General features: G+C 42.4%; 2 protein-coding genes across 4 annotated transcripts in view; one reads left to right on the top strand and one right to left on the bottom strand.

Annotated features, from left to right (window-relative positions):
- Positions 1 to 3581, bottom strand: part of LOC139384484 (myotubularin-related protein 13-like) — a 144836-nt gene extending 141255 nt beyond the window's left edge. For all 3 annotated transcript variants that reach the window (XM_071129273.1, XM_071129272.1, XM_071129271.1), the window contains exon 1: positions 3459 to 3581. In XM_071129273.1, coding sequence (XP_070985374.1) covers positions 3459 to 3513 — 55 coding nt within the window. In that variant the 5' untranslated portion in view covers positions 3514 to 3581. The remainder of the gene's footprint in view (positions 1 to 3458) is intronic.
- Positions 3582 to 7169: 3588 nt separating this feature from the next.
- LOC139384707 (pro-adrenomedullin-like) lies at positions 7170 to 9765 on the top strand. Its single transcript, XM_071129536.1, has 4 exons — positions 7170 to 7295; positions 7869 to 7984; positions 8120 to 8245; positions 8466 to 9765. Exons 2-4 carry the CDS (start codon positions 7881 to 7883, stop codon positions 8767 to 8769), a joined length of 534 nt encoding a protein of 177 aa, XP_070985637.1. The 5' UTR covers positions 7170 to 7295; positions 7869 to 7880; the 3' UTR covers positions 8770 to 9765.
- The last annotated feature ends 8741 nt before the right edge of the window (positions 9766 to 18506 follow it).

The raw sequence follows: 18506 nt of genomic DNA on the forward strand, positions 1-18506 counted from the left end.
TTAACCTTTTATTTAACTAGGCAAGTCAGTTAAGAACACATTCTTATTTCCAATGACGGCCTAGGAACTTTACAGGTTAACTGCCTGTTCAGGGGCAGAACGACAGATTTTCACCTTGTCAGCTCAGGGGATCCAATTTTGCAACCGCACAGTTAACTAGTCCAACGCTCTAACCATTGCACTCCACGAGTAGCCTGCCTGTTACGCAAATGCAGTAGAAGCTAAGGTAAATTGCTAGCTAGCATTAAACTTATCTTATAAAAAAACAAGCAATCGTAATCACTAGTTATAACTACTGATCCAGTTTAGCAGGCAATATTAACCAGGTGAAATTGTGCCATTTCTCTTGCGTTCATTGCACGCAGAGTCAGGGTATATGCAACAGTTTGGGCTGCCTGGCTCATTGCGAACTAATTTGCCCGAATTTTACGTAATTATGACATACATTGAAGGTTGTGCAATGTAACAAGTATATTTAGACTTAGGGATGCCAGTGGTTAGATAAAATACAGAACGGTTCTGTATTTCACTGAAATAATAAACGTTTTGTTTTCGAAATGATACTTTTCCGGATTCGATCATATTAATGACCAAAGGCTCGTATTTCTGTGTGTTATTATGTTATAATTAAGTCTGATTTGATAGAGCAGTCTGACTGAGCAGCAGCAGGCCGGTAATCATTCATTCAAACAGCACTTTCCTGCGTTTTGCCAGCAGCTCTTCGCAAGCACAGCGCTGTTTATGACTTCAAGCCTATCAGCCTAATGGCTGGTGTCACCAATGTGAAATGGCTAGCTAGTTAGCTGGGAGTGCGCTAATACTGTTTCAAACGTCACTCGCTTTTAGATTTGGAGTAGTTATTCCCCTTGTGCTGCAGCTTTTGTGGAGCGATGGGTAACGATGCTTCGAGTGTGGCTGTTATCGATGTGTTCCTGGTTCAAGCCCAGGTAGGGGCGAGGGGGGGACGGAAGCTATACTGTTACACTGGCAATACTATAGTGCCTATAAGAACATCCAATAGTCAAAGGTATATGAAATACAAATGGTATAGAGATAAATAGTCCTATAAATACTATATTAACTACAACCTAAAACCTCTTACCTTGGAATATTGAAGTTTCATGTTAAAAGGAACCACCAACTTTCATATGTTCTCATGTTCTGAGCAAGGAACTTAAACGTTAGCTTTTTTTACATGGAACACATTTTTACATGGCACATTACTTTCTTCTCCAACACTTCGTTTTTGCATTATTTAAACCAAATTGAACATGTTTCATTATGTATTTGAGGCTAAATTGATTTTATTTATGTTTTATATTAAGTTAAAATAAGTGTTAATTCAGTATTGTTGTAATTGTCATTATTACAAATAAAACAATATTTAAAAAAATACATATATATAAAAAAATATTTAAAAAATAAAAAATAAAAAATTTTATACATTTTTTTAAAAATCGGCCGATTAATCGGTATCGGCTTTTTTGGTCCTCCAATAATCTGTATCGGTATCGGCGCTGAAAAATCATAATCGGTCGAACTCTAACAACAACCTGAATGTAGTGGGTTAATGTTAGCTAGGTAAGTGCTTTTATTAAGGTCTCCAAGGAATGTAAGCTACGGATCTGAAGAGTGTGTGCTTTTCTAGGTTGAAAATCCATGAAATGAAGCCTGGACAACATGTGGATTGTCCTGTTGGCTTTGTGTCTTTTCTGACCAATGAGTCTTTTCCCAATCTTCCTACAAGGAGGGAGACTCCCATTAGTAAAATATCACTGGAGTAGAAATAGCCTAAACTAGCTTATGCCATGGACTGGCTGGGCTGCTCTCTCAACAGATGACAACTAGTATCAACATGATTTTTTAGGAGTCACTGATTTTGGAACAGGAACCACAATGAAGTAGGGAAGTGATCATGACTTCTGTGTGGATCCCTGGTTGGACGAGCAAGGTGGAGAAAAAGCAGCTGCTGTCTGTCTACTCAGCCCACCGTCTACAATCATGCTTCACAAAAGAAGGGCAAAGCAATTAAGTGAAATGCATCCTCAGAGAGACATGTTCTTGTTTGTTTTCTTTTTGCGAGAGTGTATCAACTCTAAAAATAATTTCCGGTTTTCTAGTAGAGTAGAGAATGCAACTCCAGTCCCCCCCCCCCCCCCTAGTTCCAAACAGCCCTGGATGTACATAATCCCACACCTCAGTAACACATGAGAAGAGGATGGGAAAATAAACCTCACTATGGATGGACAGAGATACTTTTATTCTCTGTCCCTACTAGAGGCGTATTCAATCACCCGTGGCTGCAACAGACACATCCTCTTATCAGGGAGGTCCATCACTCTCGCTGTCCATTCATCACTATCCATCCCAGTCAGAACAGGGGTTTTTGTGAGGATGGCGGTCTGAATCCATCTAGGCTCCGGCGATGCCAGGAACATTTTGTTCCTACGGCACAAAAGTTGCTTGTCAGTTGAGTGACATTGGGGCCACTATTTACCTATTCATGTGGCTGCCTCTAGTGAGCAGATTCAGCTGGACTGGGTGGTTGTCTCCCTCTCAATACTTTGGGATCAGTATAAACATCCTCTTTCTTGTTTGCTCTTCTTCAGTAGGTTCCTCTCTTTCAACCAAGCCCAATCAAAATGAATGTTCCAACTGTAGGCCAAGTCATTTTATTACAAAAGTACAGTATAAAAATGGTTATAGCTGTATAATAGTGGATGGAATATTTCAAAACTAGCCATGTAGGAGAACAGTAGAACATATTGGGTTGGAATTATAGCAGACCAGAGCGTGGGTCTGGTTTGGGAACCTCAGTTCGGGGCCCCACTTTTGAGCCCTCCCCCAAAAAATACAGCAATACCAAGTAATAGACCTCCCCTATCCCCAACCCATCTTGTAGGAACGTTGGATAAAACAACTTTGGGATAAGACAGGAAGTTAGGATTTCTATTCGCATTCTGCCGGTGTCAAACAAAAGGAGATATCCTTCAGGTTGCAAATTACATGAGACTAAATAAATCACAGCAGCTCCTGACTAATGCAAACCTTACAGCAGAATGCATTCTCCAAAATCATGACACCAAAACTGCTCCCGGTGCAAACCACGCACGTCACGAACTACAATTCCAAAGGCTGGATTTGTCACATCAACAGGATGTTACAGTTCGACTCAATGAAACTCCAGTTTGTGGTTTAAATATCTACAACACACAGTGCCCCCCCCCCCCCCCTGCATATATTTAAAAACCGTCGTATGTGCATCAGAAATTCTACATCTACCGACAGTTCAACAATGAAACGCTGCAGACTGCTTCAAATCTCAGATATCAATGGCTAGCTACCTAGTTAGTCTATGCTAACCAGCTAGCATTATAAACACTGACGGCCTGGATAATCCCAAGCATTTGAAGCTCAATTTAGCATTCGTGTTCCAAGCGTTACATTCAAAAACTCACCGGTTTTGTCCTGATCTAATCCCACGACAATCAAATAATCAGCCAATCTCGCCATGTTTGCTGCTTTTTCCGAAATCTACCAACACAATTCAGCATTTTTCTTTCTTCAAAAGCACAGCCATGTTTGACAGAAGGAGTGATATTGCGCCTGCGTCTAGGAGTAGCGACATGCATGGGCGTGGGCGCTTGGTTTCCAAATAGAAACTGTGTGGCTGCAAACGGGGTCACACCCTGCCACACCGCTAGTTGTCGCGCACGGAAAACCATCTGATGACCACTAGAATCCCTTTAGCATGCACATTCAAAAAGTGACCTACCAATTATTGAGAAAAAAAGACTACAAAATAAAATAAATAAAAATAAGTTACCCAAATATTTTTAAGCCCATTCGAGAGTAGAGAGACAAAATAGAGGAGTAACTAGGCTAGATGCGAAAAAATAGTAGTCTCATTTTCTTTGCAAGAATGTGGGTTATAATATAATAAGCTAAATTAAAAGTATTGCAGATTGTGGCATCCAGTGTTTCTTAAAAATATATTTAATTAATTGTATAGGATATTTAGTATGCTAGAAGCACTAAGCAGAGAGTGCTGGTGTAAAAATCAGTGTCAATAGCATGATTATTATTTTCCATAATCACAATGCTCCGTCAAACTTAAACATCCCCTCCCTTCCTCTCCCCCCCCCCCCCCCCCCTCTCTCTCTCTCTCTCTCTCCCAGGCACACGCGCACGCACACTTTTTAATGTCTATGGCGCACACACACACACACACACACACACACATACAAACACACACACCAGGGGGTGTTTGGGTCACTCACACACGACTTGGGGGCAAGGTCAGGCAAAATATGAAAAAAGAGCGCACAACTCCACTCACTTCTGGAATGCTGTGGACAGTGAGTGACCTTTCCTGCCAATAAATAGGGGAGGGAGACGCTGCGGGGTGGAAAACACCGGTGCGCGGGAATTCTTCTCTTGCGCTGTTTTTGCCAACATCTCAACGACTTGGACTGAACATATTCCACAACGTCATGGTCCCTAGCATACTAGGGAAATTTGAGAGAGAATCTCTTCATTAACAAGTAGCCTATTGTTAAGTTAATTTTGATGATTCCTCTCCGCCAACTATTATGCTTATGCTATCAGCTGCTTCTCTCCTGTAAGGTGTTATCATATCTGTCATGATAGGGTCTTCACTTCAACACCAGACATGTAGCCTAGTTATATTTTGCACAATAGCATAATATTTCTGAATAGAAAGTATTTTACAATAAACCAATATGTCTGCTGCTCAGTCTGCAGTTGAAATAATAAATCATGACTTTTGTCATCTACTCTACAGAATTAGAGAATGGTATTTGAGTTGTTGAATTTTTTTGTTGTTGAAATTGTTCCAATGGGGTTCAAGAAAGCAGAATGAAAGAATGAATGACTATACAGGTGAAAACCCCACGAAACTTCCAGGTCTATCAAATCACCATGACAACTTTGTGGAACATTTCCAATACAATCTTGGTATGTGTTCATCTATTCCTGTTTATACCTTAGAAGACATAGCTTCCTAGCATACGTTCCTTCCCACCTTACCTGTTACATTAGCATTCCACAGCTGTGACTGAACAAACATCAGTCATGTCTTTGACACTTGTCTTACAAGAAGCTAACAAATGATTGCTCCATATAAGGAGCCACTGTACAATGATACTGTCATGGTTGCGCAATCTTCTTCTCTCCATATTAGGAGATTTAAATGACTTGAGTACTTGGGGATTACTTGTATGGTGGAGGTAATTATCATTGCAAAATGGTTACAAAATGTTTGCTGGTTTACAACACGTGTTTCACATGTATGTATTTACAGTAACACAAGGGACACCAGGTAAGCAAGGAAGCCGTAAGAGATTTAGGTGCCTTTCTGACTGAATTACTGCACCTGGTATAGATACAGCTATGTTCTATTCAGCACATACAAGGTTCTTTATCCGTTGTTTGAGATACATTCTGAGCACTGAGAAATCATTTCACATGGTGCTCCCAAAATACGTATGTTTTTGCTATTAAAGACATTACACAGCTAAAGCCACAAACTGTGATTATCTGACCACATCATGTTTTTCCACATCATTACATGTTTTTCAGAGTGTTTTTGAGACTTAAGACCAAGTCTCGGGGACCACACAAGCAAATTTCAATGTGCTGTTCCCTGTTCCCAGTCCCAGACATACCCTCACCAGACACCAGCTTTGTGTCAGCTGTGTGGTCGATTGGAATGAAAAACTAAAATTGTTGCACCCTGTGCTAATCCTGATGGCGTCTTGTGCATATATCTGTCCCCAGGGGCCTGTAATCAACATCTGCCTTAAGACCCTCGCTGACATTGTTTTGACCCCGCTGCATATCTCACTTTATTTCACTGGCCGTACTTTGAAATATGTCTCACCATTCTTCGGAATGGTTTAATTTAGCTAAGCACATATGAAAAGTAATGTACTTTTATTATGGTCAAAGAGCTAACGGGGTTCAGTGCAATCATTGTACTTTGGTTTGAGATGAAGTCATGTAATCAGTGATTGTGAGGAGCAGATATCAGTAACACAGGGATCTGAGTCACGGAGGCAGACAGACCTGCTGGCTCTTGTGACTCAACCTATTATCCCATTTCATTTCTGGATCTCAGTTGGGATGTGTTGAGCATGAAGAAGTCCTTTTAATTGTTTTTAAAATACCATGTTAGTTGGAGATTATGTAAAGCCAACAGATATAATCTTAGGAAAAAGAACCCTCTTGATTTATTTGATATAATTACTAAATTCCTCTAAACATTTGTCCAAAAAATATGAAAATAAATCACACATTTTGCAGTCAGATATTTGCCCTAATGTTTAAACAAACGCAGACATGGAGAATGTAGTGGTTATAATTTCACACACTTACTATTAATGAATAACTGCTTCGTGTTCTTGTGTTATCTCGTGTCAAACCTACTAACCAACTGTACCTCAAGCTGACTAAACTTGTAATCAGATATTGCCTTGAGAGGGCATTGTGTCAACATTGATGAAATTGTACATGACAAAAATGTGCCGGAATGCAGGTGGACAAAAGTTAATAACCCCTTGACCTCAAAGTTCACTTATGTCCAAAATGTCAGAGGACAAAGTTATTTTGTTTAGAATGTTCTCTGCCTCCTCCCCAAATAGCAAAGGAATGAGTACTTACAACCTTCTCTGTTTGGAGTGTGAATCATTATTTCTTAATGTGTTTGTGAAGACATAACAAACAAATGTTTTAAAAAAAATATATATATATGTCTGTATATAAAAATAAATGTATATATATATATATATATGTAATCTTTATGAATACATTTGATAAAAAGAAGGTAGGTAAAAATGTGAATTTCACATCACAAATAAAGATTCTGTCAATGAAAGCAGAGATAACAACAACAACATTCCTTAACAAGTATTACAGTAAATGACTCTCATATGACCCAAATATTTATTGAATTACTTCTGGTTTATTTAAACTTTATTATTCTCCTAGGTTTGCTATGTTGTTGTATTATCCCACTGATAAAGCAGGCTTCCAGCAGTGCTGGGCTGTGTGAGGTGGAGTGGGGGGACTGGGATGAGAGTCTGTGTGTGTCAGTCAGTGAGCCCCTCCCACCTCCACTATAAAGGCTCATCGTCTGGTGTGTACAGACTATTAGCACAGTGTCACAGCTGCCTTTCAGCACCAACAGCAACTTCAAGAAGCCTTTGGAATACTCTCTCCACATTGACTCTACTATAACTTCTTTATCACCCAAGTGAATTATTGAAGGATTTCAGGTATGTACTTTCAATTGAAGCAAATATTGACTGTTGCACTGTTTGATAAAGATGGCTTTATCAGGAGCTCAAGTGCGTTAGACAAGGACAGGTTATCAATCTTATTATATAAGGAGTGCTGGTCTTCTTGTGCATGACTGTGGGGGGTTGTGGACATCGGGCAGAAATACCAAATAAGTCTTATCTCTCTCTATCTAACCTTAAGTTTACCGGTTCTTTTTGGGCTATGGATTTAATTGACTGAATGGGATTGACTTTGCTCAGGGGAGCTTAAAGCTTTCTCTAGTTGAGGAAACTCAGTCTTCTATAGACTGTGTCCTGCTTTTCACTGGTCAGGGCCTGCAACTTGGTTGTACAATTACTTAAGGGAACAAAATGTGACCTTAGTGTGACATTTTAAATAAATGAATGATAAGTGCAAATAACTTGGCTTTTGGACTCTTGTGTAAGCAACAGCAAGAGGTTGGTGGGGTGGGGGGGGGGGGGGGGCTCACTTGTAATGATAGGAGGTAACTAAGTAAGTTATCGTTAATAAGTAAATAACTAACACGTTTTTTTCCACTTTCTCCACAGGTGCCAGTCAAAATGAAACTGATCCTGCAGTCTTTCCTCTACGGCTGTATGCTGGCCACCATTGCACAGAGCGTTGCTGGATTCAAACTTGAAATTAGCCCAGAGCTCAAAAAGAGGTGAGCTAATTGATGAGCTATTTGTCAAGATTAGTCTGCTACAATGCATGGTGACCATGATATCAACACTTACTGTTGTGTACTTTGTGGACTTCTTTGAACAGTTTTTAACGAGTTGGATTTCTTCTTTCCCAGGTTGAGCATATGGATGCAGAGCAGATCGAGACAAGATCTAAACAGTTTTTCTGCAGAGAGGATAGCAGAGTCTGTACAGTTTGTCAGCCCAGAAGACGTCAGGAACAACCTGATTCCTCATTCCAGGTAAAAGCCCATACCATACATTTACATAACTCAATGTGCATGGTGCTATTTCGTTATCCTTGTGAAATCAAGATTTCAAATGGAATTAAGAGATTAATCACCATTGTCAAACAAGGGTCATTAAAGTAAGCAAGCTGCGGAGGGGATCTCTGAGCCAAGTTGTGTCCGCTCAGGAATGCTGCGCATTAATTAATGGTCCTCTCCCTCATCTCTCTTCCAGCACTGACATCAGCGTCCGAACCAAGAGGTCCAAAATTTCAGTGAACCAGGCCTGGAGACCGGGCTGCTCTCTGGGCACCTGCACTGTGCACGACCTGGCCCACCGCATCCACCAGCTCAATAACAAACTAAAGATTGGTAGTGCACCCATCGACAAGATCAGCCCACAAGGCTACGGCCGGAGGCGTCGTTCCCTCCCTGAGCGCAGGGCCACACTGAGGCTGGAGGGGGGCAGGCTGAGGCCTGTGTGGGGCAATGCAAACTCACATGTTCACAAGCTGGAGGAGCTGCTCAGACGGACATGAGCTGGACTTGTACGGGGGAGGAACAGGGGAGGAGAGCAGCAGCCGAGGCTTAGTGTCTCTGCCCTGTTCTAAAATTCTCCAAATGCCTCAGACTTTTTCCAAAAGTTCTCCAGTGCATTTTTTCCAGACACGAGTACTGAGCGATAGCTGCAGCGGCTCTGGAAGCTGGACTCAGCAGAGGCATTGGCGATGCAGAGCGCCAAAACAACAGCTGGTCTACAGGCACTGGATGGCACCGTGAAGAGAGAGAAGGAGAGATGCTGAGGATGGTGCTATCTCTGCCCAGCTGTGGTAGAGAAGCAAGGTCAATACAGAGGTACAGACTCAGAGAAGAGTCCACTGCGTAAATACTGGGACTCTATAAACCTGTTATGCAGATCCTGAACTTTGAGTTTTATCCTGTGGATTTACAGGAGCCAATTTCACCAAACCCTCTATACTCATCTGCACTTTTCAGTCCCAGCCTTCTCAGTCAGACATCTACGTGGACCTAAAATACATCCAAAGACATCTGGTCCATGCCAAACAGGAAGATAAGACATAAGGAGATGGATTTATAATACAGAGCTATGAAGCTGAAGTTTTTTGGACACTGTACGAGGGAAATGCCTTAGAGATTGTATGAAATATCTGTGCCAGTCCACAATGGATTGAACTATACTTGAATATGTTTTGTATAAACACGTGCAATCTATGTATGTTTTATTTGGCAATTTGTATATAAGATATTTCAGATATCATTATTTAAATATTATATAGATTAGATTCAACTACTTATGGAGAGATAACTATTTTTGTACAGGAAGAAAATATAAGGGCATTGTAACTATTTGTTGTTTCCACTATTGTTTGCATCATGGATGTTATATGTTTCAAACTGTGGTAATAGGATAAATGGTTTTTATAGCTATGGTATAATATATTTGTAAATGTGGTCTATTTTATTTGTGTCGAAGCAATTAACATTGTCATACAATAAACATTTTGCATATAAAAGTTGACTCTGTCCAGACTTTTTATTTTCCACAGGAAATTACTGTTGTAAATTGAAAGTGGCATTCTATTGTCTGGCCAGTTCCAGTGAAACACGCAACACCTGGTCTGGGTTAAGTGATTTCAGGGTCTCATTAAATCCACCCCCCTTCCACTCTCCCTGTGACCCCCTAGAGGGCAGACGGGAGTGCCAGGCGCATTCCTGCATAGTACAGTGCATATTTGCTGGCTCGCTCCACACCGCAGCGTGGCCCTTGAGCCATTATGGGAGGCTGAGAGACCCAGCTCCATCTGCACACAATGGTAGATGGTCTGGACATCAGGATGCAGCGCTATGAGGGGGACGGGGGGGACGGGGGGGGGGGGGGGGGCTGTGTAACATTCCTGAGAGGCACGCAGAGAGCATCGTAAAAACAGCCCTGGCGAAGCGCGTTCATGAGCTGTGAGGACAGACAGACAGACAGACAGACAGACAGACAGACAGACAGACAGACAGACAGACAGACAGACAGACAGACAGACAGACAGACAGACAGACAGACAGACAGACAGACAGACAGACAGACAGACCACATCTGACTGGACAGGACAGAGAGGCTGCTGACTTCTCCCTCCATCCTCAGGGAATGTGAACCTTAGAGTATCTAATTGTTGTACACGTACTTCTCAGAAACTGAAAATTCCATTCATTCATATAAGATACCAACATCACTACCTTGCCAACAGGTTGACGCATTGTCATGTTCATTGTCATGAGTTGTTTGCATGGAGTAGCCTAGGCTACAGCAAATCCAAGCTTCTTGGTTCACAGTCTATTATGATCAATATGTAGGGAACATAAAGCTAAGGGCTTGATCATTTAACCTAGGCTCCAGGTTCTTCTGCCTGCATCTGGTATGGATTATTAATGTGGATTTGACACGACTTTCCATGCCAGAACACTCCTAACCACAAAAGTTTGTCATTGCTATTAATCAACCACAGGAAGGTTACATTCACTCCATGGATGTTTGAAATATCAAAGCCTGTAAAAGATATGTCTGTTTATTAAATGTGCCCATTAATTATCAAGCAATTATTAATGCCAGTTAACAAAATTATATTTGTTCGCATTAAACTTTACTCTTCCACAGGCAAATTCAAAACTAAACTTTGAATAACATTTAAGGGTTTCCAACAACTGTCTGTGGTATACCCTACCTATTTTGGTTTGCTTACTGACCAAATCTATTGAACATGTTGCTGCACAGGCAAGTGAAGTGTATACCAGAACTCTATTTGATTGGTATGCCAGATACAATTTGGATGTATGTATGGTTCAAGAAGAGGCCGTTGCACTTCCTTCCTGTCTTAGTCAAAACATGGTCATTAGTAACTCCACTGGACCAGAGAGAGGTTATGGATTGTCTTGGGTCATTGTAAAAGTCAAGGATAGGAGCCAATGGAATTGCAATGCAGATGATTATTATCTGATTGTATAAGAAGGCATGCACTACAAGACAGCTTGCCAGAGACATGTGTAATTACATTGTTTTGGCTCTAATGCCATCTAGTGACTTAAAATGGCACCAGCTTGACCAAGTGATTGCTTTGGCCACCTAAACAAAAGCACAATTTGGTGGTATTAACGGAAAATACATATGTCACCTGTTTAATCTCCAGAAATGTTTTTTGAAATCACTAAAGAGCAGAGAAACATCCTGGGCCTGTTACAGTTGGACCACAGCAGTGCTGAAATCTAGACAGGCAACATTGAGGAAAAGTAGCCGTCTATTTATTTTTAGTTATTTAACCATTATTTAACTAAGCAAGTCAGTTAAGAACATATTCTTATTTACAGTGACAACCTAGGAACAGGGGGTTAACTGCCTTGTTCAGGGGCAGAACAAGATATTTTTTTACCTTGTCAGCTCAGGGATTCAATCCACCAACCTTTCGGTTACTGGCCCAACACTCTAACCACTAGGTTACCTGCCGTAAGGTGACATATGAGCTAAATGATGAGTATACTCAGGTAAATGTCTGCCTGTTTGGACACCTCATCATCAATACTCCTTCCTCCAGGGGACAACTGGACAGTTGGAGACATGGCAATCCTATAAACCTGGGGACCATGCATCTCAAGTTCATGAGAACCGAAAAGCAGTGGAAATATGCCGAGGGGCTAAAGCATGCAATGGACCTTTCCATCTTCAAAGCCTCTGACAGTAATAATTAGAGTTGAAGAGTGAGAATCTCTTTGATTTTGAACAGGGTGATCTGGTTACAAATATCACAGGATAGACGGTGCAGCAGACCTTAGATGAGGCATTATGTATACAGGTCAAGAGTGATCAATAAAAATGTGAGAGTTGTCAAGTACTAATCAATTACATTTTTATTGTGAAGGGATTGTAACAAATTCCACCATGGGTCACCAAGAAGGCCCTGCTAGCCTAAAGTTCAAGGCTTTTCCTGGAACTATGCAGACAGAACAAACACAATACTATGACTTCTGGCCAAGTGAGACAACAAACTACCTAAAAACTACCCAACCCCAAAAGTTGCAAGCTATATCAACAGTTTCCAGGAAAATAATCCAGAAAAAAAGTAAAAACTAAGACATGTGGCTAGCCAAGTAGAAGTTCAGCTTATGTAAAGCCATCAAGCCCAGACAGTTGTCCATAAAGGCAAAGCCAAGAAGTGACCCATCACACAGTAAGATGGCACAGAACTAATGTCTTAGGGCTGTTATTAATCAGATAACTGTACTGTCCATCAGAAAGGAATAACACATGTCTCATACTGTACTGTAGAATATAGAATATACATGACAATAAGCACATGTTCATATTAGCTCACACTTTGGATTTATTTCAACAGTATCAGGCCTTAGGCTCCTCTCTATCCATAGACGTAGGTAAATTACGCTACGGTACTACGCTCTTCTTTCTTGGTGACTCTGCCACCTGGTGGTGGGTACAGTATCTGACGCTTGCCATACGCTGCTCTACAATCAGTTGAATGACTGCTCGCATAGAAAAATTGTTAATTGTTCTGTTAAAAATCTGAGAAGAAAATGAAATAGATAGAATTGCTTTGCCACAGGGACACAAGGAGTCATCCAGTGGTGTGATAGCGTCTACAAACTGACTAGTGCAGGTCTCCAATCAGTCAAAACGAATAACTCCCCCAGGCCCTAGATGCTTGATAAGAGCCCATGGATTTGTAAGAGATGTGATTCTTGTGTTCCTCTTAGACGGTTATCACAAAGTCACAAGAGGGCCATTCTTTCCATCACAATGTCATCGAAGATACTGATTCTCAACCACTAAATGTAATTAGATATCAATGCATAATTGAATAATCCAAATGAATGTAATCAATTTGTCAGCTCAGCACGGCATGTGTGACATAACCACAGTCTGAAGCTGTCAGGGAAGCCAAACATCAGTATTCAATAAGATCACATACCAACGCTGTTTATGGACGCAGCCAGATCACTTCCACAGTCATATCAGTGGGACGCCATCTCCTTTCCTATGCATCACATGGAGACATGATGCAGTTTTCCATTCTGGTTATGGAGAAAGTGAAGCCCTCTGGCCAACTGTGACATGCTGTTCTCTACACCAGACGGACAGCTATAGAAGCCCAGGGCAGATTCATACAGTAAAGCCCATATCCTTCTGTCCTGCTGTCTGTCAGTCATTTAGGAGCAGCAGACCGATGGCTCTGGGAGGGAGTCTTCTCCAGCCAACTCTAAAAATTCCCTGATAACTGGAGCAGGGGAGGATTAGTGTTGTAATCCAGCACAGTGCCAGGCTAAATCAAGCACCATGGGGCCTGTGGCGGAAAAGGGCACAGTGGCAAAGCTGGATCTCCTCCTAGGCCCTGTGGAGAGTCACACCACTATCCCATGCTAGCTAATACACGCTCTGATCATCTATGACATACATGTGGTAAGATGCATATGTGTGTTAAAGATTACCTCAGAGTGGGGATATTATCCAAAAACATCTATAATTCATGAGGTTGTAGTTAGAGTTACAGGAAGGTTGACATATTGGCAACATCAGTGGTTAGATGAAGCAGATGCTAAGCTACAGGACTGTTTTGCTAGCACAGACTGGAATATGTTCCGGGATTCTTCCGATGGCATTGAGAAGTACACCACATCAGTCACTGGCTTGATCAATAAGTGCATCGATGATGTCGTCCCCACAGTGACTGTATGTACATACCCCAACCAGAAGCCATGGATTACAGGCAACATCAGCACTGAGCTAAAGGGTAGAGCTGCCGCTTTCAAGAAGCGGGAAGCTTATAAGAAATCACACTATGCCCTCCAACGAATCATCAAACAGGCAAAGCGTCAATACAGGACTAAGATCGAATCGTACTACACCGGCTCCGACGCTCATCGGATGTTGCAGGGCTTGCAAACTATTAGAGACTACAAAGGGAAGCGAAGCCGAGAGCTGCCCAGTGACATGAGCCTACCAGACAAGCTAAATTACTTCTGTGCTCGCTTCAAGGCAAGTAACACTGAAACATGCATAAGAGCAACAGCTGTTCCGGACGAGTGTGTGATCACGTCCTCTGCAGCCGATGTGAGTAAGACCTTTAAACAGGTCAACATTCACAAGGCCCGATGGATTACCAGGACGTATACTCAGCGCATGCGCTGACCAACTGGCAAGTGTCTTCACTGACATTTTCTGAGTCTGTAATACCAACATGTTTCAAGCAGACCACCATAGTCCCTATGTCTAAATGACTACCGACCTGTAGCCATGAAGTGCTTTGAAAGGCTGATCATGGCTCACATCAACACCATTATGTCAGAAACCCTAGACCCACGCCAATTTGCATACCACCCCAACAGATCCACAGATGATGCAATCTCTATTGCACTCCACACTGCCCGTTCCCACCTGGACAAAAGGAACACCTATATGAGAATGCTATTCTTTGACTACAACTCAGCGTTCAACACCATAGTGCCCACAAAGCTCATCACTAAGCTAAGGACCGTGGGACTAAACACCTCCCTCTGCAACTGGATCCTGGACTTCCTGACGGGTCTCCCCCAGGAGATAAGGGTAGGTAACAACACATCTGCCACGCTGATCCTCAACACGGGGGCCACTCAGGGGTGCGTGCTCGGTCCCCTCCTGTACTCCCTGTTCACTCATGACTGCACGGCCAGGCACGACATCATTAAATTTGCCGATGACACAATAGTGATAGGCCTGATCACCGACAACAACGACACAGCCTATAGGGAGGAGGTCAGAGACCTGACCGTGTGGTGCCAGGACAACAACCTCTCCCTCAAAGTGATCAAGACAAAGGAGATGACTGTGGACTACAGGAAAAGGAGGACCGAGCACACCCCCATTCTCATCGACAGGGCTGCAGTGGAGCAGGTTGAGAGCTTCAAGTTCCTTGGCGTCCACATCACCAACAAACTAACATGGTCCAAGCACACCAAGACAGTCGTGAAGAGGGCATGACAAAACTTATTCCCCCTCAGGAGACTGAAAAGATTTGGCATGGGACCTCAGATCCTCAAAAGGTTCTACAGCTGCATCATCGAGAGCATCCAGATGGATTGCATCACTGCCTGGTATGGAAACTGCTCGGCCTACAAGGCACTACAGTACATCACTGGGGCCAAGCTTCCTGCCATCCAGGACCTCTATACCAGGCAGTGTCAGAGGAAGGCCCTAAAAATTGTCAAAGACTCCAGCCACCTTAGTCATAGACTGTTCTCTCTGCTACCGCACGGCAAGCGGTACCGGAGCGCCAAGTCTAGGTCCAAGAGGCTTCTAACAGCTTCTACCCACAAGCCATACGACTCCTGAACGTCTAATCAAATGGCTACCCAGACTATTTGCACTGCCCCCCCCCCCCCTTTACGCTGCTGCTACTCTCTGTTATTATCTTTGCATAGTCACTTTAATAACTCTACCTACATGTACATATTACCGCAATTACCTCGACTAACTGGTGCCCCTGCACATTGACTCTGTACCGGTATCCCCTGTATATAGCCTCGCTATTGTTATTTTACTGCTGCTCTTAAATTATTGGTTACTTTTATTTCTTCTTTTTTTAAGGTATTTTTATTAAACTGCATTGATGGTTAAGAGCTTGTAAATAGGCATTTCACTGTAAGGTCTACACCTGTTGTATTCGGCGCATGTGACAAACTCATTTTGATTTGATTTGATCATCTCTTACCTTAGCCTGGGTACAGTCTGTTTGTGCCATCATGCCACTCGTTGCCACTCCTTGTCATGCCATGGTGTTGACATGATACCAGATCTGGGACCAGTCTAATCTCACCCTAAAATCCTGAAATAACAAATCCTCAACATGAGGGCCCTCTGTGTCTACTGCTGAAACAGGACTCTTTACAAAGTACTGATGTTTAACAATATGCTCTTTGCAAAATGTCAGCACCTCTTTTTCAGTTTGTCTCAGACCGAAGAGGGAATTGCTAAACTGAGGGGCAGCAGTAGAATATACAGAGAGGGACAGTGAGAGGACAACAATGGTAGTATAACCTGTGTGAGTTATGACCAACTCATACTCATTTGCATTCTGGGTAAGTAGTAAGAATGAACACTTTATGTCATTTGCTATGCAGCGGCAGTGAAAGAGTTAAGGATGGTGTCTTGTGCACTGGAGGGCGATGAGTGAGTTATCTCCTTACCACCACATGAAACATCATTGAAAAGGTATCGTCTTTAAGGAGTATTTGATATACCTTGAAAATCTGTCAAAGCCTTTATCATAATCGTTCACTAGCTACAGTGTCCAAGCGGGAAATTTTTTGTTTTGTTCCATCTCCTGCTGTACCCTACAAGGGGCTGTTTTCTTGATGTAGTCTCTCCCGATCAATATAAACTGTGTTCAATAGGGCTGGGAATTGCCAGGGACCTCACGATACGATATTAGCATGGTACTTTGGTGCCGATACAATGTGTATTGCGATTATCACGATTATGTATTGCGATTCGATACTGTGATTGAGTTGATGTTCCAAACATATTGCTCACCATATCTTCTGCAGAGGGACGAGAGAGATCCAGAAGAAACAAGTTTTGATCAGTCATGGAAATAAAAGTTCTGAATACAAAAGAAGATTTTCAGGTTTTCTCTGAGGGAACTTCCAGAGTTCATATAGTCTGCCTGACTGCAGAAGGTACGACGGAGGCACGGAGACAGAGGAGGAGGTGAGTGAACAGCTATGGTCTAAAGATGTTATTGTATCTCACAAAGACTCAAATGATGGATCATTGACATGTGATGGTGATATGCTACATGTTGAATGTGCATTGTGTTTCTTACATAGTCTTACTGATTCAGCAGCTTGCTGTCTTCTCCAGTTTCTCTGTCTAAGATCGTATCAAAGTGATAAATTACTTTCATGTTTATGAGCATCAATCTGTCAACGCTATGAGACTAATGTAAATGCAGTAAGGGCCCATCCAATTGTGTCTGAGGAACACTCTGGGTAAAGCTGCGTTGCGCTCGTGCATGACTACAGTGTTTTCTTTTTCTCTCCCAGCCCCAAACACTGTGAGGAAGTTGAGGAGAGGAGACACCTCTCTGCTAAAGCAGCAATCAAGCCCCTGTTTGGCAAAGGGTAAGCTTGCTCTCGACCTTCCCCCCCCTCATTCCTTTTCTCTCCCTCTCTCAGGCTTATTAATTCACTCAATCTCTCACATGCTCTCTCACTCGTACATGTAGACCCTCAGACATGCAGACATCAGCCCTATAGATAAAACAATACCACTCCAACCAGTGCTCATAAAGGTTGATCTACTGTACTGTACTCTCTTAAAATATCTTTAGCCAGAGTGATAAGTGTCTTTCTCATACACAGACTGACAGAGATGTAGTTGACCTTCTCTTATAGAGGTGTCTTTGACAGAAGGTACAGTAATTCAGGACTGGACCCCCACCAGAGACAGCAGGCTGGTGTCTGAGAGAGCCCAGAGAGGACATGATAAAAACAGTATGTGACAGCTGTGTCTGAGGCAAGAGAATTACTAATGGCTGGAGTGATCTCTGAACGTTCCTGCACAGGGATAGGGGGCGCTACAGTAAATGATCCAACACTGACAGGAAGATAGCAGGGATACAATGACCAGACCATTCGGAAACAACCCATCCAGGAGAAGCTCAAATTCCTTTTTGCCCCAATGTGCTAACATCATTGTATCAAAATGCCACTTGCAGACTCACAGGAGCTTCCTAGGACGTACAGAGGCTTAGAACAACATATACAACTGATCATGGCTCAGTTCTCTCTCATTCTCTCTGTCTCTCAGTCCCCACATCCCGCTATCATAAGTACATCAGTGCAGAGTGGGAACCATTGAGATCAGACTGTGTCTGTGCCTACATTCATCTCCTCTAATGCTCTCTATGGAGCTGCAGCAGAAATCACCTCAGTCACATGATCTAATGCTCCCAAAACCAGATGTGCAGATCAATAATAGGAAGTCAGCTCCAATGCAGAACAACATTATTTCTCCATGTAATGAAGCGCTGAATGAAATATAGAGCAAGCTGAATGACATTGTTGCTGTCCAAAGATAAATCATTCTGCTGTGAGGCATTTCGACAGTCAACCTCAACAGGCCAGGTAAAAATACACATGGATTGTTAACATTGCGACCTGCAGGTTGGTGTGTGTGTGTGTGTGAGTGTTTAAGCAGAGGGGGCTGGACAGGCAGCTGGGATGT

The sequence above is a fragment of the Oncorhynchus clarkii genome, chromosome 26, assembly GCF_045791955.1.
Source record: "Oncorhynchus clarkii lewisi isolate Uvic-CL-2024 chromosome 26, UVic_Ocla_1.0, whole genome shotgun sequence".
NCBI classification, from domain to species: domain Eukaryota; kingdom Metazoa; phylum Chordata; class Actinopteri; order Salmoniformes; family Salmonidae; genus Oncorhynchus; species Oncorhynchus clarkii.

Bases quoted from the DNA above. Each gene is read 5' to 3' on its own strand.
- LOC139384707 (XM_071129536.1), top strand. From the start codon at position 7,881: ATGAAACTGATCCTGCAGTCTTTCCTCTACGGCTGTATGCTGGCCACC. The intron at 7,985-8,119 runs GTGAGCTAATTG...CTTCTTTCCCAG, and splicing joins AGCCCAGAGCTCAAAAAGAG to GTTGAGCATATGGATGCAGA. The intron at 8,246-8,465 runs GTAAAAGCCCAT...TCTCTCTTCCAG, and splicing joins AACCTGATTCCTCATTCCAG to CACTGACATCAGCGTCCGAA.